Source organism: Poeciliopsis prolifica, unplaced genomic scaffold, assembly GCF_027474105.1.
Source record: "Poeciliopsis prolifica strain line A6 unplaced genomic scaffold, Auburn_PproV2 SCAFFOLD136, whole genome shotgun sequence".
NCBI classification, from domain to species: Eukaryota; Metazoa; Chordata; class Actinopteri; order Cyprinodontiformes; family Poeciliidae; genus Poeciliopsis; species Poeciliopsis prolifica.
In genome coordinates this window covers 295,001-320,354 of record NW_026562511.1, presented here as the reverse complement: position 1 = coordinate 320,354, position 25,354 = coordinate 295,001, and the positions used below count along the sequence as shown (strand labels likewise).

Below are 25,354 nucleotides of genomic sequence, written 5' to 3'. Positions count from 1 at the left end.
GCTGTTGTAACATAAAGTCACTAATCAAAATTAACCACTTTGTCCAACTTACCTTTTGTGTTTTTTTAGTGACACTTTTAGCTGGTAAAATTTAAGTGCATCTAAATTGTCTTAATGTGGAGACAAAGAAGAGGATGTTTATGAAGACATTTTGTGTTTCTTTACAATAAAACAAACTTTTCAAACTTTTAATTTCTGGTCCTGCAAATTAAAAATATCTTCATTCTTAATTAATTTCAGAATCTGTCCAACTTGTATCTTATTCTGAAATCTCCATCCAGAATTTATTCAAATTTCATTTAGAATTTACACAATTTTCCACCTGAAGCTTCTTTTATTTAACTGCTACGTTAATCTTTCAGATTTATGTTTTTGCATCTTCAGAGAGCGATTATAACCAATCAATTATCTGAACATGTTGGAAACACTGATCCTCAATCTGAAGTTTGATTTATGCATTTTGTTGATTTTAAGAATAATTTCCGATGATTTCACCACAGAAAAATGATCATGATGGATGTAATTTGTAGAATTTGTTGTTTCTTCTCACTGGACGAAAGGCCAAAGGTTACGGCATGACCTTGACTTCCACCATTGCCATCATCTAAAAGAAACAGACAATTATCATCAAGATGCTAATGGTACAACAATCTGTTTCCTCAGATTGTTGAATTTAATGTCAAATTTAAGGTAAAATCTCGAATATATAGAGAAGTTTTTTCTCAAGACATTTAGCAGAAATAAAATCGTTTTGTTTTCGTAGCTAAAACTTCATCAGATCTCAGCAGTTTCCTCAGGTTGAAGCAAATATTTAAGACTTTTGAGAAACATTGTTGGATTTACCAAATTCAGTGTCAAGTTTAGCCTCATAAAAACAAACTTTGCCTAAACTTTAGCTTTGCTATGTTTTTGGTAGATACGTTAGTTTGACATTTATAACTTTTAGCTTGTATTTTTCAAGTCTTTTCAGCTGCAGTACTTTAGACTGTTATTATTTGACATTTGCACATTTAGTAGGCTAATGCTGATGACTTAGCAAGCAGTAATCACTTTAGCTAATGCTTAGCTAACATTTATTGCTGTAAACTGATCAATCTTGAGATAAATTAATGTAGTTTCAACTGCTAACCAACAGTTTAAGTTTTATTATTTTCTGTCTAAATACTTATTTTTTTCTAAATTGAGAGAATCGGAACAATTTTAACCATTTAGCTAACGTTTCGCTAACGTTTAGCTAACGTGCCGGCTGCTAAATCTATTTCATAATAAGGCGGTGCATCAACTTTTAGCTGCAGTTTGATAAAAATGTAAGTTCTTATGTACTTAGCTTTGCCTTTTTTAAGTTAATGATGACAATAAATAATTTTAGCCAATAAATTCTTAATAAGTAACTTTTCAATTTAGCTACAGTTTATTGCTAATAGTTTAGTAAAACCCAATAATCTTTGGTTGTTTTAAACTTTGGCTAATATTTTATTTGATACATTTTATTTTTAAATACTCAGTTGTAGCAAAGAAGATTCTGCTGGCTAATCTTTTGACTTCATTCGACTGTAAAACTAATTCTGAGGTTTGGTTTTGAGCGAGCCGTTGTGGTGTTTACATCGGGCAGGTTGTCGCAGTCCAGCACCACCAGGAGAGTCTGGAGTCCGGGCTTCGTGGGTCTGAACCCGACCTTGTGGGATATTTGGCCCATAGGAGGAATCGTCCTGGGAGGAAACATGTTTTAAATATGAAACACAGGAAGCTGCAGGTGAGGCAGGTGAACCGGGTTTACCTGTAGTTGTAGAGCTGAGTCTCCAGCAGCCCGGCTCCCTCCATGGCCAGCTTGGCGTCGGTCAGGGGGAACCCCAAGGTGTTAGTGAAGGAAACCATAACGTACATGTCACGATTCACCTGAGGCCGCCCACTCAGCTGGACACAGACACACACAGCAACAAATCAGTGTGAAATCTTCAGACTGTTGAAGATTTCATGGATGTTCAGTCTGGGTTTTACTGTTATGTTCAGCGGTGGAAGCTTCAGGGCGATGGTCTTGACCTCTGACACCTCCACATCATCGGTTTGTCCGGTCACAGTGACCTCCAGGTTGCTGTTAGAGCCCAGCTGAGAGACGTACTCCTGAGGCGAAAGCTCAAACATCTTAATGCTACCTGCAACAGAAACACAGACATATCCAAAATGTCCCTAACCCTCTTTAAGGCCAGGGATCTGAAGCCAAAGCCGCTCACTCTGGAAGGCGTCCAGATCAATCCTGAAGTCCTCGACTTTCAGTGGGTCTGATGCGACCACGCCGGTGTAGTAGGTGGAGCTGATCTCCATGTAAACTTTCACAGATTTTATCGTCTCACTTTGGTTGTAAAAAGTCACTGAAACCCTCAGAGGATCCCCCACGTAGCCCTGGACAGAGAGGGAAGAGGTGGCAGTACAGAGTTAAGGTCCTCTGTTGTACTTTGGTCTGTTGAGGTCTGCCGGACACGACTACCTTGAGATAGTAGGAGCTACACAGAGAACCCTTGGCAGGAAACAGCCTTCACATTGAACTGTTTTATGTTAAACGTGAGAGTTTGTGCAACAAGTGGCAAGTAGCCACCTGACTGCCACAAAGTGGCACAGTGAAGAAGAAACAGAGCTTGGTGTCCGCCTAGCTCAGCAAACTAGCTAGCTTCCATTCACCTTGTGGAAAACAAAGGGATTTGTCATGAGAAATGTAGTTTTTTGGTATGTTGGACCATGAAATGTCAACCGTCTGTGGTCGGTACACTAAGTAGATGGTGGCTTTACCTCACTCACTCCCAGCAGTTTCATGTTACTCCAACATACCGGGCCGTACTTCACTCCTCGGTCTGCATGTACTCAATGCTGACTCAAAGCAGACGACCCTCATCTATGGTCCTGAGATTTGGGTAGAGACTAAAAGAACGAGATGATGAATACAAAAGGCTGAAATGAGAGCGTCTGGACTCTCCCATAGAGACAGACACTCAGACATCCAGGATGGACTGAGAGTAAACCCGCTGGTTCCAGAACCAGTTTATACCTGTTAAGTCTCCTGTTTTGGCTGAAAATGACCATATTTTACCTCTCTTTCCCACCGTGCTCCAGTGTGTCCCTTAAGTTTCCCATACTATAGTAATTATGTCTCACTACCCTTGGTGATGTCGTACAACTCAAAGTTTTATCTCCACGATGGATGGATCGATGGTTTCCTCACCGCTTGAGTTGCAATCTGGATGGACAGGCTGGACGCAGGCAAGTCAGAGCGGTCTCTAGAACATCCGTACTGCTCAGCCAGAGCCATGGTCTGCTGATCTGCCAGACTCCCTGCAGATTCACATTTTCTCCAGTCACCTTCCTGTGCTAATCTTTGATCACATGACATATAAAGCTGAGTAAGAAGACCTTCTGGATGCTTATAGGTCCTGGTGATGTCCTCAGGTCTCCAGCTGCTCAATGACTTGGTGTAAATGAACTGTCCAACATAAGACGTGTCCACCTTGAATGGAGTCATGTTGCCATATTTGTCACTCTTCATGTGGATCAGGTCGCTGTTCACCTAGAGCACAAACAGTCAGCGATTACTTGACTAATTTATCTGGTTTATCAGGTTTAATGTCCTTCCAGTCTAACCTCAGCGAAGACGAAGCGACAGTCGAAGGGGTGACACAGCTCACCGTCCCTGATGGCAATGACCGGCGCCGGACCGCAACAGAAATATCCTGAAACAAAGTGAGACACGGTTGGGTTAATCGCTGCTTCCTGTGGGTTTGGGATGTTTGTGTTCTGCCTCACCGTCATTGGTCTCCTGCGGAGTCGCATCCACCACCTGCCATCCCGAGTACTTCGATGGAAGATCCACTCGCTTCATGAACGCCTCGTTCCAGCAGTGGAAGTTCCTGCACAGAAACCAACTCAGTGACTGTTGCTGGCCATAAACGGTTCGCCTTGACGGCCATGGCAGTCGTTGACAACCCAAACGGTTTAAAAACCCTAATAAGGTTTAGTTTGTTCCATGGAACCGGCGTCATGTGGAGCGTTTGGACCAACCAGATGGAGTCCTGGGTCTTGTGTCTGTCAGGCGTGCCGTCTGGCTTGAAGATGAGTTCGGTCTTCAGGTTGCCCGTGTTGTCGTGGGCTGAGTTGAAGTTGGTGACGACTCTTGATGGGATCCCAAGGCATCGCAGGACTGCAGACAGACAAACCGTTTTCTATCCTTTCAGCAGCAGCATAAGCTGCTGATTTCATTTCAACATTTTAGCAGATCCTTTGAGACATTTCTACACTTAACAACAAACTTGATCCTAAAGGAGTATTTGCAGATTAACTATCTGCAAATACTCCTTTTCTAACCCTAACCCAACTCTTTTACCCACAAGCTTTTGGTCTTTTAAACCATTAGCTTAACTTTCAGCAAACGTTTCATGCATTGACAAACTACAGTGTTGCTGTAGTTTTACAGTGTTGCTGTAGTTTTACAGTGTGTTGCTGTAGTTTTACAGTGTGTTGCTGTAGTTTTACAGTGCGTTGGTGTAGTTTTACAGTGCTTTGCTGTAGTTTTACAGTGATTGATGTAGTTTTACAGTGCGTTGCTGTAGTTTTACAGTGCGTTGCTGTAGTTTTACAGTGCGGTGCTGTAGTTTTACAGTGCGTTGCTGTAGTTTTACAGTGCGTTGCTGTAGTTTTACAGTGCGTTGCTGTAGTTTTACAGTGCTGCTGTAGTTTTACAGTGCGGTGCTGTAGTTTTACAGCAGTGCTGTAGTTTTAGAGTGTTGCTGTAGTTTTACAGTGTCGCTGTAGTTTTACAGTGTCGCTGTAGTTTTACAGTGTGTTGCTGTAGTTTTACAGTGTGTTAATGTAGTTTTACAGTGTTGCTGTAGTTTTACAGTGTTGCTATAGTTTTACAGTGCTGTGCTGTAGTTTTACAGTGTTGCTGTAGTTTTACAATGTTGCTGTAATTTTACAGTGTCGCTGTAGTTTTACAGTGTCGCTGTAGTTTTACAGTGCTGCTGTAGTTTTACAGTGTTGCTGTAGTTTTACAATGTTGCTGTAGTTTTACAGTGTTGCTGTAGTTTTACAGTGCTGCTGTAGTTTTACAGTGTGGTGCTGTAGTTTTTCTGCGGTGCTGTAGTTCTACAATGTTGCTGTAGTTTTACAGTGTTGCTGTAGTTTTCTGCGGTGCTGTAGTTTTACAGTGCTGCTGTAGTTTTACAGTGTTGCTGTAGTTTTACAGTGCTGCTGTAGTTTTACAGTGTTGCTGTAGTTTTACAATGTTGCTGTAGTTTTACAGTGTTGCTGTAGTTTTACAGTGCTGCTGTAGTTTTACAGTGTGGTGCTGTAGTTTTTCTGCGGTGCTGTAGTTTTACAGTGCTGCTGTAGTTTTACAGTGCTGCTGTAGTTTTACAGTGTTGCTGTAGTTTTACAATGTTGCTGTAGTTTTACAGTGTTGCTGTAGTTTTACAATGTTGCTGTAGTTTTTCTGCGGTGCTGTAGTTTTACAGTGTTGCTGTAGTTTTACAGTGCTGCTCTAGTTTTACAATGTTGCTGTAGTTTTTCTGCGGTGCTGTAGTTTTACAGTGCTGCTGTAGTTTTACAGTGTTGCTGTAGTTTTTCTGCGGTGCTGTAGTTTTACAATGTTGCTGTAGTTTTACAGTGTTGCTGTTTTTCTGCGGTGCTGTAGTTTTACAGTGTTGCTGTAGTTTTACAGTGCTGCTCTAGTTTTACAGTGCTGCTGTAGTTTTACAGTGCTGCTGTAGTTTTACAGTGTGGCTGTAGTTTTACAGTGTTGCTTTAGTTTTACAGTGCTGCTGTAGTTTTACAGTGTGGCTGTAGTTTTACAGTGTTGCTTTAGTTTTACAGTGCTGCTGTAGTTTTACAGTGCTGCTGTAGTTTTACAGTGTTGCTGTAGTTTTACAGTGCTGCTGTAGTTTTACAGTGTTGCTTTAGTTTTACAGTGCTGCTGTAGTTTTACAGTGTGGCTGTAGTTTTACAGTGTTGCTTTAGTTTTACAGTGCTGCTGTAGTTTTACAGTGCTGCTGTAGTTTTACAGTGCTGCTGTAGTTTTACAGTGTGTGCTGTAGTTTTTCTGCGGTGCTGTAGTTCTACAATGTTGCTGTAGTTTTACAGTGTTGCTGTAGTTTTTCTGCGGTGCTGTAGTTTTACAGTGCTGCTGTAGTTTTACAGTGCTGCTGTAGTTTTACAGTGTTGCTGTAGTTTTACAATGTTGCTGTAGTTTTACAGTGTTGCTGTAGTTTTACAATGTTGCTGTAGTTTTTCTGCGGTGCTGTAGTTTTACAGTGCTGCTGTAGTTTTACAGTGTTGCTGTAGTTTTTCTGCGGTGCTGTAGTTTTACAATGTTGCTGTAGTTTTACAGTGTTGCTGTAGTTTTCTGCGGTGCTGTAGTTTTACAGTGTTGCTGTAGTTTTACAGTGCTGCTCTAGTTTTACAGTGCTGCTGTAGTTTTACAGTGCTGCTGTAGTTTTACAGTGTGGCTGTAGTTTTACAGTGTTGCTTTAGTTTTACAGTGCTGCTGTAGTTTTACAGTGTGGCTGTAGTTTTACAGTGTTGCTTTAGTTTTACAGTGCTGCTGTAGTTTTACAGTGCTGCTGTAGTTTTACAGTGTGTTGCTGTAGTTTTACAGTGCTGCTGTAGTTTTACAGTGTTGCTTTAGTTTTACAGTGCTGCTGTAGTTTTACAGTGTTGCTGTAGTTTTACAGTGTTGCTGTAGTTTTACAGTGCTGCTGTAGTTTTACAGTGCTGCTGTAGTTTTACAGTGTTGCTGTAGTTTTACAGTGTTGCTGTAGTTTTACAGCGTTGCTGTAGTTTTACAGTGCTGCTGTAGTTTTACAGTGTTGCTGTAGTTTTACAGTGCTGCTGTAGTTTTACAGTGTTGCTGTAGTTTTACAGTGTTGCTGTAGTTTTACAGTGCTGCTGTAGTTTTACAGTGTTGCTGTAGTTTTACAGCGTTGCTGTAGTTTTACAGCGTTGCTGTAGTTTTACAGTGTTGCTGTAGTTTTACAGTGCTGCTGTAGTTTTACAGCGTTGCTGTAGTTTTACAGTGTTGCTGTAGTTTTACAGTGCGTCTTACAGGTGTTCAGGACGCCGGCGTACACCCAGCACTGAGCAAATGACACCGGCGCTCCGGAGTTGTGGTACTTCTGCAGGAGCTGACGCTTCCTGTCCAGGTCGTTGGCGGCGTTCCCATGGAGAAGTCGTCGCTCCAGTTCCCGATCAACACTCCGTTGTCGTCCTGGGAGTTGATCTGGAGGTCAAAGGTCAGGAAAAAAGCTTTAGTTTACAGGTTGAGACAGAAAACCAACAAAAATCTAAATTTGCTTCTTGTTTTGTGGATAAATAAAACTGGATGGTCTCACCAGAGCAGATGCAGTACGAACCATTTTGACCACGTCGCCGCGGTTATGGATCGGCATCCTGCAGGCGTCCAGGATGTAAATACAGGCGTCCAGGACGCCTTCCTCAAACTGCGACGACAAGCTCTTAATGTTAAGGGCAGATTCGCTGGGATCTGCGGCCCGTTGGACCTCACCTGTCCGTAAACCCAGCCTCGCTGCGTCACTTGCTCAGAGGTGCCCATGTACGTTCAGGACGTACTCAGAGCGTCCGGCGTCATCCGGGTAGAAAACATCATCCTCTGCAACAGAACCCACTCACACTGGCCCAATCAAACGCCACGCAAATGTTCAGCGACTTTTCTCAGAAAACAAGACGAGCTCTCAAATAATTGTGGTAAATAGAAAAAGAAAAGAGAAAAATGAAAATAAATGAACTCTTGTCTTCGTGTTTGCTGTCAGACCTTTTAACCTTTGGAAACAGGAAACTCCCACAGGAAGCTCATTACTTTGCTGTACCTGGTTCCAGGGGTTGAACAGCAGGTAAAAGTTGGTGTTGGGGTCCTTCTCGGTCCGCTGCATCCTGTTTCCCATGGCGACGGCCACGTACATGCGGTACAAGCCCACGATGGCCTTGGAGCTCGGCGTGACGCCGAGGGAAACCACCGTGTCTTTAGCTGCAACGACCTGACCGGCCCAGGCGGAACCAGAACGCTTCCAGAAGTTCACCACCACCATGGAACGGCTGGAACTCCCGGAAATCATCGTAATCAGTGAGAAGGTTTTTATTCGGCACCTAAAAGAGAAACACTGCATGTTGCTCAACTGATGCGCTTTGATAATATTGATAATGTCGGGATGTTTACCCGACTCGCATAGCGAAAACTTTTTTTCATTGTGGAAAATCTTCGTGTGAAATCGCGTCCAATAAAAAAGCCTAAAAGAAAGGAAAGATCTGAGATATTATGAAACATAAAGACTTTTTATTATCCTTCGTCTGAATGTGGAAACAGATGCAACCTAAAAGCCGAAAACCAGGCCAGAGAACGAGCTAGCTAGCTCGTTTTCTGCTAACTCGTTCTCTGCTCGTTCTCTGCTAGCTCGTTCTCTGCTAGCTCGTTCTCTGCTAGCTCGTTCTCTGCTAGCTCGTTCTCTGCTAGCTCGTTCTCTGCTAGCTCGTTCTCTGCTAGCTCGTTCTCTGCTAGCTCGTTTGCAGAGAACGAGCTAGCAGAAAATGAGCTAGCAGAGAACGAGCTCGCAGAGAACGAGCTACCAGAGAACGAGCTAGCAGAAAACGAGCTAGCAGAAAACGAGCTAGCAGAGAACGAGCTAGCAAAGAACGAGCTAGCAGAGAACGAGCTAGCAGAAACGCTGAGTCAGCCCAGAATGAGTTTTTCTGCTTTTGGTTCCAGTTTTAATTGAAATGTTACAAAGTAGAAGATGATGCAAAGGAATTTTGGAGTGGGCGTGTCCCTCTGAACGCTGCGCTCTGATTGGACAGAAAACTCCTCCTCACATCAATGACAGGAAGTAGATTAGAGCCGTACAGGAAGTTTAAAGGTTTGTGACATTATCAGACTCCAAGATGAACAATTTGAATAAAAAACAATGTAATAAACTCCATTATTGTAAATGAAATATAATTTAAAGGTTTCTTATAATTTCTTAAATATTTTCTTAGCCGTCTTGAATGTTGCAAACATATTTTATATTTAAATCTGATTTTCCCTCATTTATTGAGTTGAACATTCATTAGATTTTATTCAATTGTTTAGTTATTTGAAGTGGAAATGTTTATGAAATACATTTGTTTGTATCAATAAAATCTCATTAAGTGATTTATTATTTCTTCGTGAATTAAACTTTCACCTCTGATCTGAACAATAACTCACTGTTTCTGTCCAGAACAACTAATAAAATCATATTTTTATGTTTAAATAAAACAAAATACAATTTAAAATCTTCAGCTTTTATATTTCAGTTTGTTTTCCAGACTCACATTTCCTCCTCCAGATGAACAGAACTGATCAATAAAACGTTGAATCATTAGAATAAAATAAAAGTATTTCAGTAAAGTTTTTCCATCTTTCTGAGTTTCTGCTCTGAATGGTTTTGCTGCTTAAATCGACTCACCGTCCAGACGGAGAGGCGTCGGCCCGACCCGGTTCTGATCCCATCGGCGCAGCATCACTTTTTATTCACTGTCTCCACTTCCTGTTTTCATCGAGTCGCTCCAGAGTTTCCTGTCCTTCTGAGGACCGGAGAGCCTAAAACCAACAACACTTTGATTAAAGTCATCAGTTTTTACCTCTAAGGAATTTCAGTGATTGTTGGAATTTTGTTCACTTTTGGTTTTAATTTAAATGAATGAATTTCTGGCATCACTAGAGGAAAATCCTCATAAACAGGAAGTCTGTCATACTGAAGGTGACCTTGACCTTGACCTTGACCTTCGCTGCGTTTTCATCAGCGTTTTACACAAACTCTGCAAAATTACAGGATTTACACAATAAATAAAATATTTAGAAATAAGTTAATTACTTTTCTACAGAAAGTCTGAAATTAAATAATTTTGAGCCAATTTAAATGTGTTTAACTTTGATAATTTATCCGTTTTATAACATTAATAAATAATATTTCTTATTAAATCATTAAAACAAACTGGAGCTTTGAAGCAAATGAAACGTTTCAGGATGAATTCATGTTTCCATGTGGCTGCCATGTTGGATTTTAGGATTTATTTTATGGATTGAAAAATAAAAAACAGCTGCACTGAAAGGTTCAGAGAGCCAGAAACAAATATTAATAATGAATGACTTTATTTATTATGCTGCAAAAACCAAGTATTTTTTTTTATCTTGTCTCTTAATAAAACAAGACGACCTTACAGGAAAACTTCTTGAATAAAAAAATCCTAATTCCACTGGCAGATTTGTTCACTGGTAGAAAATTTCATGTTATTAATGGAGAAAAGTATTTTTATCAATATTTCAGATGATTGGCTTTTAAAAAGCTCCTATTTCTTGATGAAAAGTTTTGATTTCTGCTCTCTGATCTTCAGAATCTACATGAAGTAAAACTTGAAGTTTTATGTTTTTGCACCAAGAAGGTTTTGGGTTCAAATATTTCAATCATTTTGGTCAGAGGTCTTCAACATGGGGGTCGTGAGCCATTCGGGGGACAGAGATACTGCAGGGGGGTCAGGATGTTTCACATTTATCAAATAGTTTATTTTTTATTTGGCTGAAAACTACTGAGAACCTCAGATTGGTAAATAAAATCAGTTTTATTTACCAAAGCCAGGAACACTTAATAATGAAAATAATGGATTTATGAAAGCGGATATTAAACGTCTCGGTCCAGTTTGTTCCTCCAGAACGTTCTCGGGTCGCAGTGACCCGTTTCTCTCTGGTCATGTTTAGAGAAGCTGCAGATTTCTACAGAATTCAAATCTGCTGACTCAGTAAAAGTTTCCAGCTTCGTTTCCTCCGGTTCAGTTCGGTTCGGTCGGGTCCGACTCGCCGCCGCTGATCCTTCCTGTTTTCTACAAAAGTCAGATTAAACCATCCGACAGATCAAAGCTTCAGGTTTTATGTTTCAGATTGATAAGCAAACTGGTTTAAAGGGAAACTCAACCAGTTCATTCATGAACATTGAAATAAAACCTGAACAGAAACACAAACTGATTCTTCGCTCATAATTTATCAGACTGACGTCAAAAAAGTGAAGTTGATCAGAAACCAAGAGCCTCTGGTAAACAGCCTGTAGGTTCTGTTAGTGAACATAGTGGTGGCAGCATCATGCTGATGGAACGAAGACCTGGAGGAAAACCTGCAGAAGAGCTGACCCTGGGGTCAAAGTTCAGCTTCCAGCCTGAACATCCAACCAGAGACGTTCTGCTCTAGAATGGGTTGGAACGGCCTAGTCAAAGTCCAGAGCTAAGTGATCTTCTCAGATGTTCATCAGAGAAAACAGGAGAACATTTTGAGGCAGACATATTATTGAGGTTATCTTACAAAATGTGTCATTTTAATGTGGTTCATCAGTTTCATGGATCATAATCAGCTTCTTCATAAATCTAGAGATTCAGTTTGTGTTTCACAATGTGAACAAGATTCCTAATGAACCTCTTAACGTTTATAAATGTTTAATGAGGAAAAAATAGAAAAACTCCGTTGGGTTTTAAAACATGAGCCAAGAAGACTCCTGCAGATACATCTCCCCACCACCAGAGGGCGGTGTTGGCTGGTTAAACAAAATGAATCCATCAGAAAATAAATACAAGTAACTCTTTTATCTTCTTAGTTTAGTTTTCAGTGAATCGGGAGAAGAACTGATCAGACCAGACAGAAAGGGATAAAAAATGGTTCAAGACTTTAATAAAAACAGGAAAAATAACAAAATAACTGGAAGCAGAAGTTCCTGCAGTTCCCGTTGTTCACCAGCAGAGGTCACTGATGGCCCCAATCGTCACACGTGGGGCAGGAGGTGAGAGAGTCTGTCCAGCTGTGTGCAGGCTTCTGATTGGACAGATGGTCCAACGGTGAAAGTCGGGAGACAAGGTCAAACAGAGACATCACACCTGGTCGCTGCGTGGCTGTGCGGAGTTTGGACCCACGTAGATCCACGCAGCTCACAGGTCTGATCTGTTTTCAACAAAACATAAAAAATGATTTATTTTAAGTTTCTGTGTGAAGGGCGGATCTGAGAGATCTGTGTGTGTGTGTCTCTGTGTGTGTGCGTGTGTGTGTGCGTGCGTGCGTGCGTGTGTGTGTGTGTGTTCTGCTGCAGCGCTGCATCACCTCAGGAAAACATGCGTTAATATGCAGCAGAGCTCCGGATTGTTTCAGATTCTGCTGACGTCAGCAGGAGGAGGAGAGACCCCTCGTTGTGTGTGTATACACACACACACACACACACACACACACACACACACACACACACACACACACACACACACACACACACACTGATCTCCCTGAGTGGGTGTGTGTGAGAGATCCTGGTCATTCATTATTTCCAGTTTTTCTCTCCTCTCAGGTTTTTGCTTCACATCCGGCTTAAATGTAATCCAATGATTCTGGTTCTGGTTCCGGTTCTGGAAAAGATTTACAGTCCAAATGTAAACTTTGTTCCAGATCAAAACAGTTTCTGTCCATTCCGACCATGACGGCCCGTTGGAGGAAAACGTAAAGAAAGCTTGTAGTACCAACAGCTGCCTGTGGGGGCGCCGCTGTGTCATCAGATGAGCCTGTTTTCTTCTCTCCTTAATAAATGTCATGTTTCCATCTGTCCTCCAGGAATTGGACTGCAGCGGCTGATTCTCTGTTTTTACACTTTATTATTATTAATTTAGTAACGTTTATGTCACGTTTTACTGGGCCGGCCCAACATTGTTTGGGGCCTCGGGCAGAATGTGACAAAGGCCCCCATTGATTAAGAACATCAGCACTCTCAGCTAAAGAGAGGGGCAATTAAATAACCAACAATAACTGTTTGTTTTTGGCTAACATGTATTTATGAATAAGACAAGTTCAAACACAAAAAATTAAACTCACCAGATTGTAGCTCTGTTAACACAACAATAAAAATATTAAGGTTATTCTTTGGATTTTCACAAAGTAAACTTTTGAATATTAAAAGATTTATTTTTAAAATGTATATTTGTTGAAACTATTGCATATAATGTAAAAGTCTCAGAATAAATTAAACATCAAAACGTTTCCTTTGTGTTTTCACAGTTTATTCTATATTATTTTAAAATCCTTTTTGTAAAACAATTTAATGCAACTAATGACTGAAGTTATGAGTTATGGGCCTAAATATGTGGTTTCAAACTATTATTGGTAAATGATTATTATGTACAAACACTGTTTATTTAAATAATGAAAAATAATCTACTGCTGCCAATACAATTAACACATTTTAGTTAATTTAATGAAATACATTCATGTTCCATATTAATTACTAAAGTTCAATCCAACTGTTTATTAATAACAATAATTTGATTTGTAGAAGATGAATCATAAATTAGTCTGTAGTTTGTAATGGTTCCATGAGTCAAACTGAAGGCCTGTGGGCCAAATCCGGCCCATCATAATGTGTTTATGTGGCCCTTAAGGCTCCAGAGGGCCACATAAACACAACTTCAAGACCAGACTGGAGTGCTTAAATATTATTCTGTCAGTCAAATTAAATCAGTTTCATTTATATAAAGTGCCAAATTAGAATGTGGAAAATTGTGAAATATGATTTAATTTTAGAGAAACTGCAACAGTTTGATAATAGATAATTTTATCAATCCATTTTGCAACAACTGGCCCTTTAAAGACCTGCATGATGTTGATGATTCCAAAACAGAAATTTTTTCTTCTGAACAACAGTTTATGATCCTGTTTATTTAATATAAAAATATAATTTCTCTAGGGAAAATAAATACAAACAGCTGAATTTTCCTGCATTGAAAACGATGGGAGAGCAGTAGCCTTGTTTCAGCCAGCTGACTGGCAGTGCTGTGTGACTCTAGGATCCTTAGAGACTCCAGGTTTCTCTGCAGCTTCAGAAAAAGATTTAAAACCAGGGAAAAATCAGGAAAACCAAGTAGTGAGTGAAACAACCCTAAGCCTGCAGAAAATAGAACAATTTAGATTCAGGGAAAAAAACATCAAATTACGAGAAAACTAGAAAAATATCCAGCAGGGAGAAACCAGAACCGGAACATTAAGCAGAACCAGAACCAACACTCTGATCTCATGAATGCAGAAACTAAAACCTTCTGCTCTCAAATGTTTTTTTCTCTTTTCTCTTCAAAACTGATTTTTAATTTTCACATAAAAATCAGTGAAAATTAAAATATTCAGATCATTTTAATTCTAAATCTGATTTATAGTTTAATTTATTTCCAGCCTCATATTAAATGAATGATCCCTTTAAGTTTTTATAATGTTGGTTGTTTGTCATAAATTAACAGATTTTGGTTATTTTTGTTTGTGACTCAGTAAATATGATGTTTATTCCAATCGGAACATTTTAGTCATCAGTTCATCTTAAAATAAACCATAAAAAGGGAAACGAGCCTAAAATATGAGGGATGATGGAGGGAGGAGCTTTCTCTCTGTCTTTTCTTTTCTCACTCGGGACGCGTAAAGCGGAGTGAGAGCTGAGCTGGAGAGGAGAGCAGCAGCCCGGAGACTCTGCAGAGGAGCAGAGGAAGAGGAGCAGAGGAAGAGGAGCAGAGGAAGAGGAGCAGAGGAAGAGGAGCAGAGGAAGAGGAGCGGGCGGCCAGCAGCGGGGCTCCGCCGCGTGGATTTTGCTGTCTGCGCCTGTTTTTTTGCGTTTTTTGCGGGGAATGTGCGGCTCCTCCTCTGCGGCTGTCCAACTTTGTGAATCCGTCTCCCGGTGAGGCGGAACCAGAGGATGGGAGTCTCCTGGTCCTCCAAGTGCCTCTCAGTCCTGCTGGCTCTTCACCTCGGTGAGCACAAACTTCACATCTTTTCTGTCTCGTTTCTCCTGCGCAGAGAAACTCTGGTCCTGTTTTCACTGGATGTTTGGTGAATTTATGAAAAATGAATATTTTGTTTCCTCCAGTTTGGCTTCAGCTCGTATGAAGCAGCGGAGGCTCGAGAGGCTCCAACGGGCTTCACGTTTACAGTGTGTGTGTGTGTGTGTGTGTGTGTGTGTGTGTGTGTGTGTGTGTGTGTGTGTGTGTGTGTGTGTGTGTGTGTGTGTGTGTGTGTGTGTGTGTGTGTGCGTTAACAAGGGGGATGCCCCCTCCATATCTCCTCCTCCTCTTTACTCCTTTCTCGTCCTCTTCCTCCTCTTCCTCCTCTTCCTCTCGTCCCAGGCTGAAGATGTTTTGATGTTTTGTTGTTTATTCATCATAAAAACGTTCAAATGTGAAAATTAAAATCTGCTTCGATCTTGGTTGAACTATTTTTGTTTTTACATTTTACAATCGAAGATGGATTTTGTTTCGTCAGATGAATAACAGGTAGAAGTCCAGGTATTAGACGGTGGATTCCAGGGTTTAGTCGGTGTTCATCCCGCCGCAGTGCGACTGTCCGGAAATAAGAACACCAGAAAAATAATATTATGAATCTAAATTTAAATCTACAGCAAAACACAATTAATAAAAACATGTAATTTCCCTCAGAGCGCGCGCGCGTTGGTGCACGCGCCCGGCTCGTGCACGGCTTCACTCCTTCTTCTGTTTGTTGTAATAATAATAATAGTAATATTAATAACAATAACCGTATATCTGACTGCTCTGTCGCCGAGCGGGCCATGCTGGGCCTGCCGGCTCGGTTCGGCTGCAGAACCGAACCGGGTCCCGCGCGCTGCGGCTCGGGACGCTTCGGTTTCAGTTCAGCTGATTTTCTGTTGCGTAATGGAGAGAAGAACCGAATTATTCGGTCCCAATGAATCCGAATCCTTTTGTTCAGATTCAGGAGGAAAAGAATCAGAAACGAGAATCAGTTCGACCCGTTTGGTTCTTTGGTTCCGGTGGAACGGGACTGAAGCTGCGGGACGATGATCGGGACGATGTGCGGGACGATGTGCGGGATTTGCGCAGAGGGATCGAATAAAATCGACCGAATGTCCTGGATTAGAAATCAGCCCTGATCGGGACTGATCCGGTTCTCTGAGTCCGGATCCCCGCAGTCTGGTTCGGTTCCGATTCGGCCTCAGCCGAACCTTTAAAATACATGAAAACGGAGAAAATTCAGTTTTACATGGAAAAACTGTTAAAACCTGAAGCTTCATGTGGATTTAATGACTGAAAGAAAAATGAAAAATGATCATGTTTTCACAGAAAAAGAAAGAAAAAAATCCAAACAGGGAAAAAAATGAATTTAAGCAAAAATATTAAAATATCTGAATGTTTATCATGCAGGAAAATATCGCTGTGCATTAATGGTGGGTGTGTCCGCGTGGAACACGCTGCTGTGTGTGTGTGTGTGTGTGTGTGTGTGTGTGTGTGTGTGTGTGTGTGTGTGTGTGTGTGTGTGTGTGTGTGTGTGTGTGTGGTGAATGAGTGCTCGATGGGAGGCGCGAACGAAAATAAAATCTAAACGAATAAATAAAGCCCGTGCGCGCCCCCGCGGTGCGCGGGACCGTCTTGGTTGGTTTCATTGGACGGAAATAAATGGGATTTTTTTTCCAACATTCCCAGTTTGATTCTGGAAGCAGGAGAGAGAGAGAGAGAGAGAGAGAGAGAGAGAGAGAGAGAGAGAGAGAGAGAGAGAGAGAGAGAGAGAGAGAGAGAGAGAGAGAGAGAGAGAGAGAGAGAGAGAGAGAGAGAGAGAGAGAGAGAGAGAGAGAGAGAGAGAGAGAGATCAGGATCTGTAACTTCAGAAGAAAAATGAAATATTTTCTACAGATTCATTAAACATTAAAGTTCTGAGGAAAATTCAGTAAATGAACCCTTTATTATCATTGTTATAATAATAATAATCATAATAATTGTTAATATTATTATTATCATTATGAACACGCTGCAGGATTCCTGCGGTTGCAGCGACAGATGATGACGTAATGCCTTCACTCATTCATCCACTTTAATGTCTAATAAAATGACGTCACATGCAGCAAACATGAGAAACATGTTTTAAAAAGGGATTTATTGAGATTTAAACATTTATTAATATTTGTTCTAAAACTATTAACATTAGAAATTAGATAAAATGATCATTTTTAGTTTATTGAGAATCTAACATTCATCTCCTTTATGCCGTTTCTTCACTCTAAAGCCTCCAAATTCACATTTATTAATGGTTTCATTTTCTTTTAATGTTTAGCAGAAAATTATTTAAACTTTATGTTGATTTTTCTGTATTTTTATTTTAACACTAAAATGAACAACTTCACACAGAAATAATGATAAATTAAAAATAATCATGTTTTCAAACATAAATTTAATTTAATTAATTTCACTGTAAATAATTAATAAGCTGAGCCTCAATTTAACGACCTGCACTAAAAACTCTCTAATTAGAGCAAATTAATTAAAGTGACAGAAGTTCATTATTTTGGCCGTTTGTTCATAAATACAAAAATCTGTAAAGTGTCACAATAAGGTTAAAATATAAAATATAAATCATTAAAATCATTCATTCGGAGCTAGAAATATTTTTTCTCCCTTAAGTAACACAAAGAAAAATTGAATTAGAATCAAATGTTGAAATGAATCAAAATCCTGAAACTTTAATGTTTCACTTTATCATCCTAGAAATAAAAAATAATAATAAAAAGATTCACAGCGGATTAAAAATAATTCAATAAGTGAAAATTGTATTTAAATAAAATATAAGCTTCATTGAGTTTTTCCTAAACGAACAAAGTTTTATAGCATAAAACATTTTGAACATTTTAAAACAATCAAAAAGGTTTTAAAATTTGAACCAAACAAAGAAGTTCAATTACAAAGAGTAAAAATATTAAAACATTTGAAGAGGCGAATAAATACTGAAAAATAATTTTTTGCCTCAATTAGCCAAAATGTTTTAATAATTAAATATAATAAATTAAAATATAATTTAGAAACAGTAAAAAAATATTCAGCAACAACAAAAAAAGAGAAAATATGAAGAGTGAAAAATGATTTGTAATGTTTCATAAATCTGTGATTCCCTGAACTTACATTAAAATTAAGAAATTTTAATATCTGAGCTTCAACTATTAATAAGTGAAATTAATATTTATTGATACTGATCAGATCCTCGATCAGCTGATCAGTTTTTCTTCTAACAGAAACTTTTTCTCTGAAGCGTCTCAACAACAAACGTCCGTTTTAAAACCTCACTTCCTGTTAAAAATGTTTAAAATATATGAAAAAAAACTTTATGGATTTGGATCAGTTTTACTTTTGACATCAGAAAAATAGAAATCTGTCCGAAGATTTAAAACCTTTAAAACGTTTAAAATATTTATAACCCTTTTCTGGTTTATTTTTGTCATTTCCAGTTAGCAACCAGTTAGCAACCAGTAAGCAACCAGTTAGCGACCAGTTAGTGACCAGTTAGCGACCAGTTAGTGACCAGTAAGCGACCAGTTAGTGACCAGTTAGCGACCAGTTAGCAACCAGTAAGTGACCAGTTAGTGACCAGTTAGTGACCAGTTAGTGACCAGTTAGCAACCAGTTAGTGACCAGTTAGCGACCAGTTAGCAACCAGTTAGTAACCAGTTAGCGACCATTTAGCAACCAGTTAGTGACCAGTTAGCAACCAGTTAGTGACCAGTTAGCAACCAGTTAGCAACCAGTTAGTGACCAGTTAGCAACCAGTTAGCAACCAGTAAGCGACCAGTTAGCGACCAGTTAGCAACCACTTAGTGACCAGTTAGCAACCAGTTAGTGACCAGTTAGCAACCAGTTAGTGACCAGTTAGCAACCAGTTAGTAACCAGTAAGTGACCAGTTAGCGACCATTTAGCAACCAGTTAGTGACCAGTTAGTGACCAGTTAGCGACCAGTTAGCAACCACTTAGTGACCAGTTAGCAACCAGTTAGTGACCAGTTAGCGACCATTTAGCAACCAGTTAGTGACCAGTTAGTGACCAGTTAGCGACCAGTTAGCAACCACTTAGTGACCAGTTAGCAACCAGTTAGTGACCAGTTAGCAACCAGTTAGTAACCAGTTAGTGACCAGTTAGTGACCAGTTAGCGACCAGTTAGCAACCACTTAGTGACCAGTTAGCAACCAGTTAGTAACCAGTAAGTGACCAGTTAGCGACCATTTAGCAACCAGTTAGTGACCAGTTAGCAACCAGTTAGTGACCAGTTAGCGACCAGTTAGCAACCAGTTAGTGACCAGTTAGCGACCAGTTAGCAACCAGTAAGCGACCAGTTAGCGACCAGTTAGTGACCAGTTAGCGACCAGTTAGCAACCACTTAGTGACCAGTTAGCAACCAGTTAGTAACCAGTAAGTGACCAGTTAGTAACCAGTAAGCGACCAGTTAGCGACCATTTAGCAACCAGTTAGTGACCAGTTAGTAACCAGTAAGTGACCAGTTAGCGACCAGTTAGCAACCAGTAAGTGACCAGTTAGTGACCAGTTAGTGACCAGTTAGCGACCAGTTAGCAACCACTTAGTGACCAGTTAGCAACCAGTTAGTAACCAGTAAGTGACCAGTTAGCGACCATTTAGCAACCAGTTAGTGACCAGTTAGCAACCAGTTAGTGACCAGTTAGCGACCAGTTAGCAACCAGTTAGTGACCAGTTAGCGACCAGTTAGCAACCAGTAAGCGACCAGTTAGCGACCAGTTAGCAACCACTTAGTGACCAGTTAGCAACCAGTTAGTAACCAGTTAGTGACCAGTTAGCAACCAGTTAGTGACCAGTTAGCAACCAGTTAGTGACCAGTTAGCGACCAGTTAGCAACCAGTTAGTGACCAGTTAGCAACCAGTTAGTGACCACTTAGTGACCAGTTAGCAACCAGTTAGCAACCAGTTAGTGACCAGTTAGCAACCAGTTAGTGACCAGTTAGCGACCAGTTAGCAACCAGTTAGCGACCAGTTAGTGACCAGTTAGCGACCAGTTAGTGACCAGTTAGTGACCAGTTAGCAACCAGTTAGCGACCAGTTAGTGACCACTTAGTGACCAGTTAGCAACCAGTTAGCAACCAGTTAGTGACCAGTTAGCAACCAGTTAGTGACCAGTTAGCGACCAGTTAGCAACCAGTTAGCGACCAGTTAGTGACCAGTTAGTGACCAGTTAGCAACCAGTTAGCGACCAGTTAGCAACCAGTTAGCAACCAGTTAGCGACCAGTTAGCAACCAGTTAGTGACCAGTTAGCAACCAGTTAGCGACCAGTTAGTGACCAGTTAGTGACCAGTTAGCAACCAGTTAGCGACCAGTTAGCGACCAGTTAGCAACCAGTTAGCAACCAGTTAGTGACCAGTTAGCGACCAGTTAGTGACCAGTTAGCAACCAGTTAGCGACCAGTTAGTGACCAGTTAGCAACCAGTTAGCGACCAGTTAGCAACCAGTTAGCAACCAGTTAGCGACCAGTTAGCGACCACTTAGTGACCAGTTAGCAACCACTTAGCGACCAGTTAGCAACCAGTTAGCAACCAGTTAGTGACCAGTTAGCGACCACTTAGTGACCAGTTAGCAACCACTTAGTGACCAGTTAGCAACCAGTTAGCAACCAGTTAGTGACCAGTTAGCAACCAGTTAGCAACCAGTTAGTGACCAGTTAGCAACCAGTTAGTGACCAGTTAGTGACCAGTTAGCAACCAGTTAGCGACCAGTTAGTGACCAGTTAGCAACCAGTTAGCAACCAGTTAGTGACCAGTTAGCAACCAGTTAGCAACCAGTTAGTGACCAGTTAGCAACCAGTTAGTGACCAGTTAGTGACCAGTTAGCAACCAGTTAGTGACCAGTTAGTGACCAGTTAGCAACCAGTTAGTGACCAGTTAGTGAGTGAGCCAGTTAGCAACCAGTTAGCCGTTTAGCCCAAATATTTGTGTATTTTTGTGACTCAAAACTTTTAACAGAAACTTTGCAGATTTTTATATATTAAATATGTAAAACATTTTAATGAAAATGTGATCGTCTGCCTTGAGCAAAGCAGCCAATCCAGGAGCTCCATTCCGTTTCCTTGGCTCTGATTGGCTGCAGCTCCAAGAGCAGACACTAGCTGGTCTGCTAGTGCTCCAGCGGTTCCACTGAGTGTAACCCTAACCCTAACCTAACCTACCCTCAACCCATGTTTGGTGTTTTAATGATCAAAACAATCAGAAATAATCAGCTTCACCAGAATCAGGTATTAATTCTTCACACAGCGCCACCTGCTGACAGAACAGAGCAGCTTTGTGTCTTTAAATAAACGCCCCTTCAAATTAAACCGTTTAGAATTCTCTAGCTTTTATTTTGAAACCACTTCCTGTTACTGTTTTGTAGCCCCGGTGTTCCTCAGGGAGCCTCAGGGAGTTTCAGATGTTTTCCTGATGCTGCATGCAGGACGCCCCCCTCCCTGACCTCTGACCTCTGCTAACAGCCGTGTCTCATCCTACACGTCAAGCCGTGTTGGTTCATCATGTAGCGGAGCGGAACCGGACAGCAGCCGGTTCTTAACCAAACCAATCAATCAGAACGATCCGGAGCTTAACGAACCACGAGCGCACTGTACGTCTGTGTGTGTGTGAGTGTGTGTGTGTGTGTGCGTGTGTGTGTGTGTGTGTGTGTGTGTGTGTGTGTGTGTGTGTGTGTGTGAGAGGGTGTGTGTGTGTGTGTGTGTGAGAGTGTGTGTGTGTGTGTGTGGTGTCAGTGAACGAGGAGGCGGCCGACCCGCCTGGTTACCCGTCGGGTCCTGAACATCCAGCTGAGCTGCTGAATGTCTCAACATGAGCGAGTCGGTTCTGATCCCGAGAGCCGGTCAGACCGGGTCAGAACCCAGAGAGACCCGACCGGGTCAGAACCAGTAAAATGCTCCAGTTACTGATAGAAAATGTCCAGGCAGAACATGGAGTAAAGGTTTTTCAGTAGATGAACATCATCCCTCCATCCATCATTCATCCATTCATCATTCATCCATTCATCCACTGAAACTTCAAAGCTTCTGCTAAGGATAATAAAACCTTTTTTATGCCTTTGTTTCTTTCATTTGTCCAGATAAATTTCAAATTTCATTTCAGCTTGTAAAAGCATCTGGGAGTGAAAACTTTCACAGGTTCTGTTTCGTCTTTTTACCAACATCTTTCTGACGGATTCCAGGAAGATGTTGGTTTTTCTCTGACGGTTTTTCCCAGCATCCTTCACTCTCTACTCTGATAACTCTGTTTTTATTCTCTGAAGGAAATTCATCTTTTTACAGACGAAAACCTCTGAGTTCAGAACTGTTATTATGTCTAAGTGATTAACAATCAATGCGTGTTTTCAACCTTTGACATAAAACAGAAAATGACTCAATAGGTCAGCGATCCATAAAATGTTTTCTGTTAAATTAGACAGATTCATTCCTGATCAAAGTTTGATCGTTGTGTCTCAGCTCCAGTGTTGCTGCAGACGATGTTTTAACAGTTTAATGTTTAAACGGTTTGGTGTTTTAAGTGTTTGGTGTTTTAACTGTTTGGTGTTTTAAGTGTTTGGTGTTTTATGCTCTCGTCTCTCGCAGTTCCCCTGCTGCTGCAGACGGTTCTGGTCGGTGCTGCTGAATGCGACTCAGTGTTCAAAGGTTTCTCCAACTGTCTGATTCGGTTGGGGGACGAAATGGCCAACTATCCCCAGGACCTGGACGACAGAGAGAGTCTGAACAAGATCTGCACGTAAGTTCAGCTCAGACACACCAGAACCAGAGATGACCTCCTGACCTCACTAGAAACATGTCAGACACCCAGAAATACTTTCACATTTAAAGTTTATCTGATTGAAAGAAGCCAGACTTCCTGTTATTGATTCATTAAACTGTTTGACAGTGAAAAGGCGTAAAGGTAAACCCAGAACCACCTTAAAGCTGCTGCTGGTTCATTTACGCTTTAAATCTCTGAGCCCAAGATTTCAGTTTAAAACATTTAACTGAGATTCTGATGTCAGAATAAAGAAAACAGATTCTAGTTATCAGTCAGAGACGCTTCAGATCAAACAATATGAGGACAGGGGGGTTACCCCCCATCACCCAGGGGGTGGGGGGGGCACCAGATGGCAAACTGCCCCCCATGCCCCCCATGCCCCCTCCCCCCTCCCCAGTGACTCAAACACATGATTTTTTAATGCAGTGACGGCTCCATCACAGAGCTGCTGAGGCGTGGCAGGAGGAGGAGTGTGGGGTGTTAATACGCCTCCTCACACACACACACACACACACACACACACACACACCACACACACAAACACACACAGGCGTTAATTGCTCTGAGATGTATCTTGGACACGGCTCGGGTCAGCAGGTCAACATCAATAAGAGCAGATTGGAAGATTGGATTAGATACGGTGTGTGTGTGTGTGTGTGTGTGTGTGTGTGTGTGTGTGTGTGTGTGTGTGTGTGTGTGTGTGTGTGTGTGTGTGTGTGTGTGTCAGCACGCGTCGCTCAGCCGGCTGGTGTCACATTTACATGAACTGCGCTGCGGAAAGCGATGAAGAGGAGATGATTAAAAAGGAGGAAGACAAAGAAAATGCAGCAGAAAATATGCAGGCAAATAAATAGGAGGCAGAAAATGAGGCCAGAGAGTAAAAATATATTTAGACGCGAAATTGTGAGGCGGACGGCGGAGTATGAATAAAACATTAAACCAGGAGAGACAGAGAGAAACTAAGAAACTGGATTTTATCCCGGTTTTTGACTCGACTCAGGATTTAATGTGAACCAAAGATGGGATTTAAATCAAGCAGCTGAAACGTCTTGAACGGCCAGCAGGGGGCGAAAGGACCAGAACGTCACGCAGCCAATCGCCTCACTAAGTAGCTTTAATGGAGTCACTGGTTGTGTTGGGCCTCCAGGGGGCGCTGTGGCGCAACACCACAGCGCCCCCTGGAGTCACTCACTGAGCTGCTCTACGATCTCACAAACACTTCCTGGATTCTAACTGGGATTATAACATTAATCTGAGTTTACGACACGTAAAAATAAAATAATCAGCTTCTTAACAGAGAGTTCAACGTGATTTTCACCAAAGTTATTTGGTTTGTTGCAGAAACAATAACTTTTCCCCAAATTCCAACTTTGCTGTAAAGCCTCAGTCATCAGCGTAGAATAAATTAGTCCAGGTTTTCATCAACAAAGCTGCAGTTTTCCAACACTAAAGTTATTTTTTCACTAAAAATCTCATCATTGGACAGAATAATCCAGAACATGGAACCAGAATAATCCAGTTCCAATGGTTCTGTAATCGGACCAGTAAGGTGTTACTGGTGTCGAGGCTCTGACCAGTCTCTGGTGTTTGGTTTAGTTTTTCTTTCTGAAATGTTTGAATTAAACGTTTAAAGTGGCGCCACTGATCCAGTCAGACCAGAACCATCCGGATCTCATTAGAGGTTCAAACGGATTAGAGCTGAATTATTCATGTTTAGATTAAATATTCTCAGCTGAAGTGGCGCTGCCAGCGTGAACTAGTTCACTCGTCAATATTTTATTAGGTGGAGGTTCCTAAAATATTTTAAATGTGTGAAGATGAGGTCGTCATGTTCGCTCCGTTTCTGTTTGAAGGCGATAAAGTTTCACCAAAACTGCTTTAATTTGAGATGTTAGAGAAATTCAATCTAATTGATTTTTAATCGTATTGTAGTTAGACTGCAGTTTATTGTTTGTTGAGTCTCCTCAGCGATCTGAATAAAATGTTTTTAGATTGTAATATTTATGATCTGCCTCCTACATTATAGCACTTTAAAAACACAGCATCTCTCCGCTGCTGAGCCACAGTCTCTGAAATGTGTTTCTGTGCTGAAGGGAAACTGCAGTAAGTTGGACTCCATCAAGTCGATGAAGTCCAGAAAGTTTTCATTGCTGGCTTTGGATCGGCCACCAGCCTGGGCTCTGAGTGGTTTAGCGGCGGCTTCCCACTCCAGTCAAAAGACCTGCAGTGCTAATGGTTTCTGTTTTCTCTCGCCAGTTACTGGGATAACTTCCATTCCTGTGCCACGACGGCGCTGGCCGACTGCCAGGAGGGGGCGACGGACCTCTGGGAGAAACTGAAAAAGGAGTCCCGCAACCTGAATTTCCGTGGGAGTTTGTTTGAACTGTGTGGCGGCGGAAACGGCGCGGCCAGATCCGCCAGGGGCCTCGGCCTGCTGCTCACCGCCCTGCCCACCATACTGACATGGCTGGCGTTTTAACAGGAAGAGAAGAAACACAAAGTTACAGAAGTAAAACACAAGAAGATACGTCCAACTGATAAAACATAATTTAGAAACAGTGAAAGCTACTCCTCCATACTGAAAACACCACGTCCAGGACCGAGTTTGCATTCATCAGAAGAAAACAGCAGAATTGGATCTTTGGTGGCGCTTCGGCAGCCTGGTTGGCCAGAGGGAGAGACAGCTCGTCCAATCACACGCCACCTCACCCAGAGGTC

General features: G+C 41.4%; 1 protein-coding gene and 1 pseudogene across 1 annotated transcript in view; one reads left to right on the top strand and one right to left on the bottom strand.

The window, feature by feature from the left end:
- Positions 1-522: 522 nt before the first annotated feature.
- Positions 523-8,111, bottom strand: LOC129355487 (coagulation factor XIII A chain-like; annotated as a pseudogene).
- Positions 8,112-14,503: 6,392 nt separating this feature from the next.
- nrn1a (neuritin 1a) overlaps positions 14,504-25,354 on the top strand; it is a 13,749-nt gene continuing 2,898 nt past the window's right edge. Inside the window, exons 1-3 of the mRNA XM_055025106.1 lie at positions 14,504-14,817; positions 22,462-22,612; positions 24,893-25,354. The exon at positions 24,893-25,354 is cut by the window's right edge and continues 2,898 nt beyond it. Of these exons, the coding sequence (XP_054881081.1) occupies positions 14,763-14,817; positions 22,462-22,612; positions 24,893-25,115 (429 nt within the window). The 5' untranslated portion in view covers positions 14,504-14,762 and the 3' untranslated portion in view covers positions 25,116-25,354. The remainder of the gene's footprint in view (positions 14,818-22,461; positions 22,613-24,892) is intronic.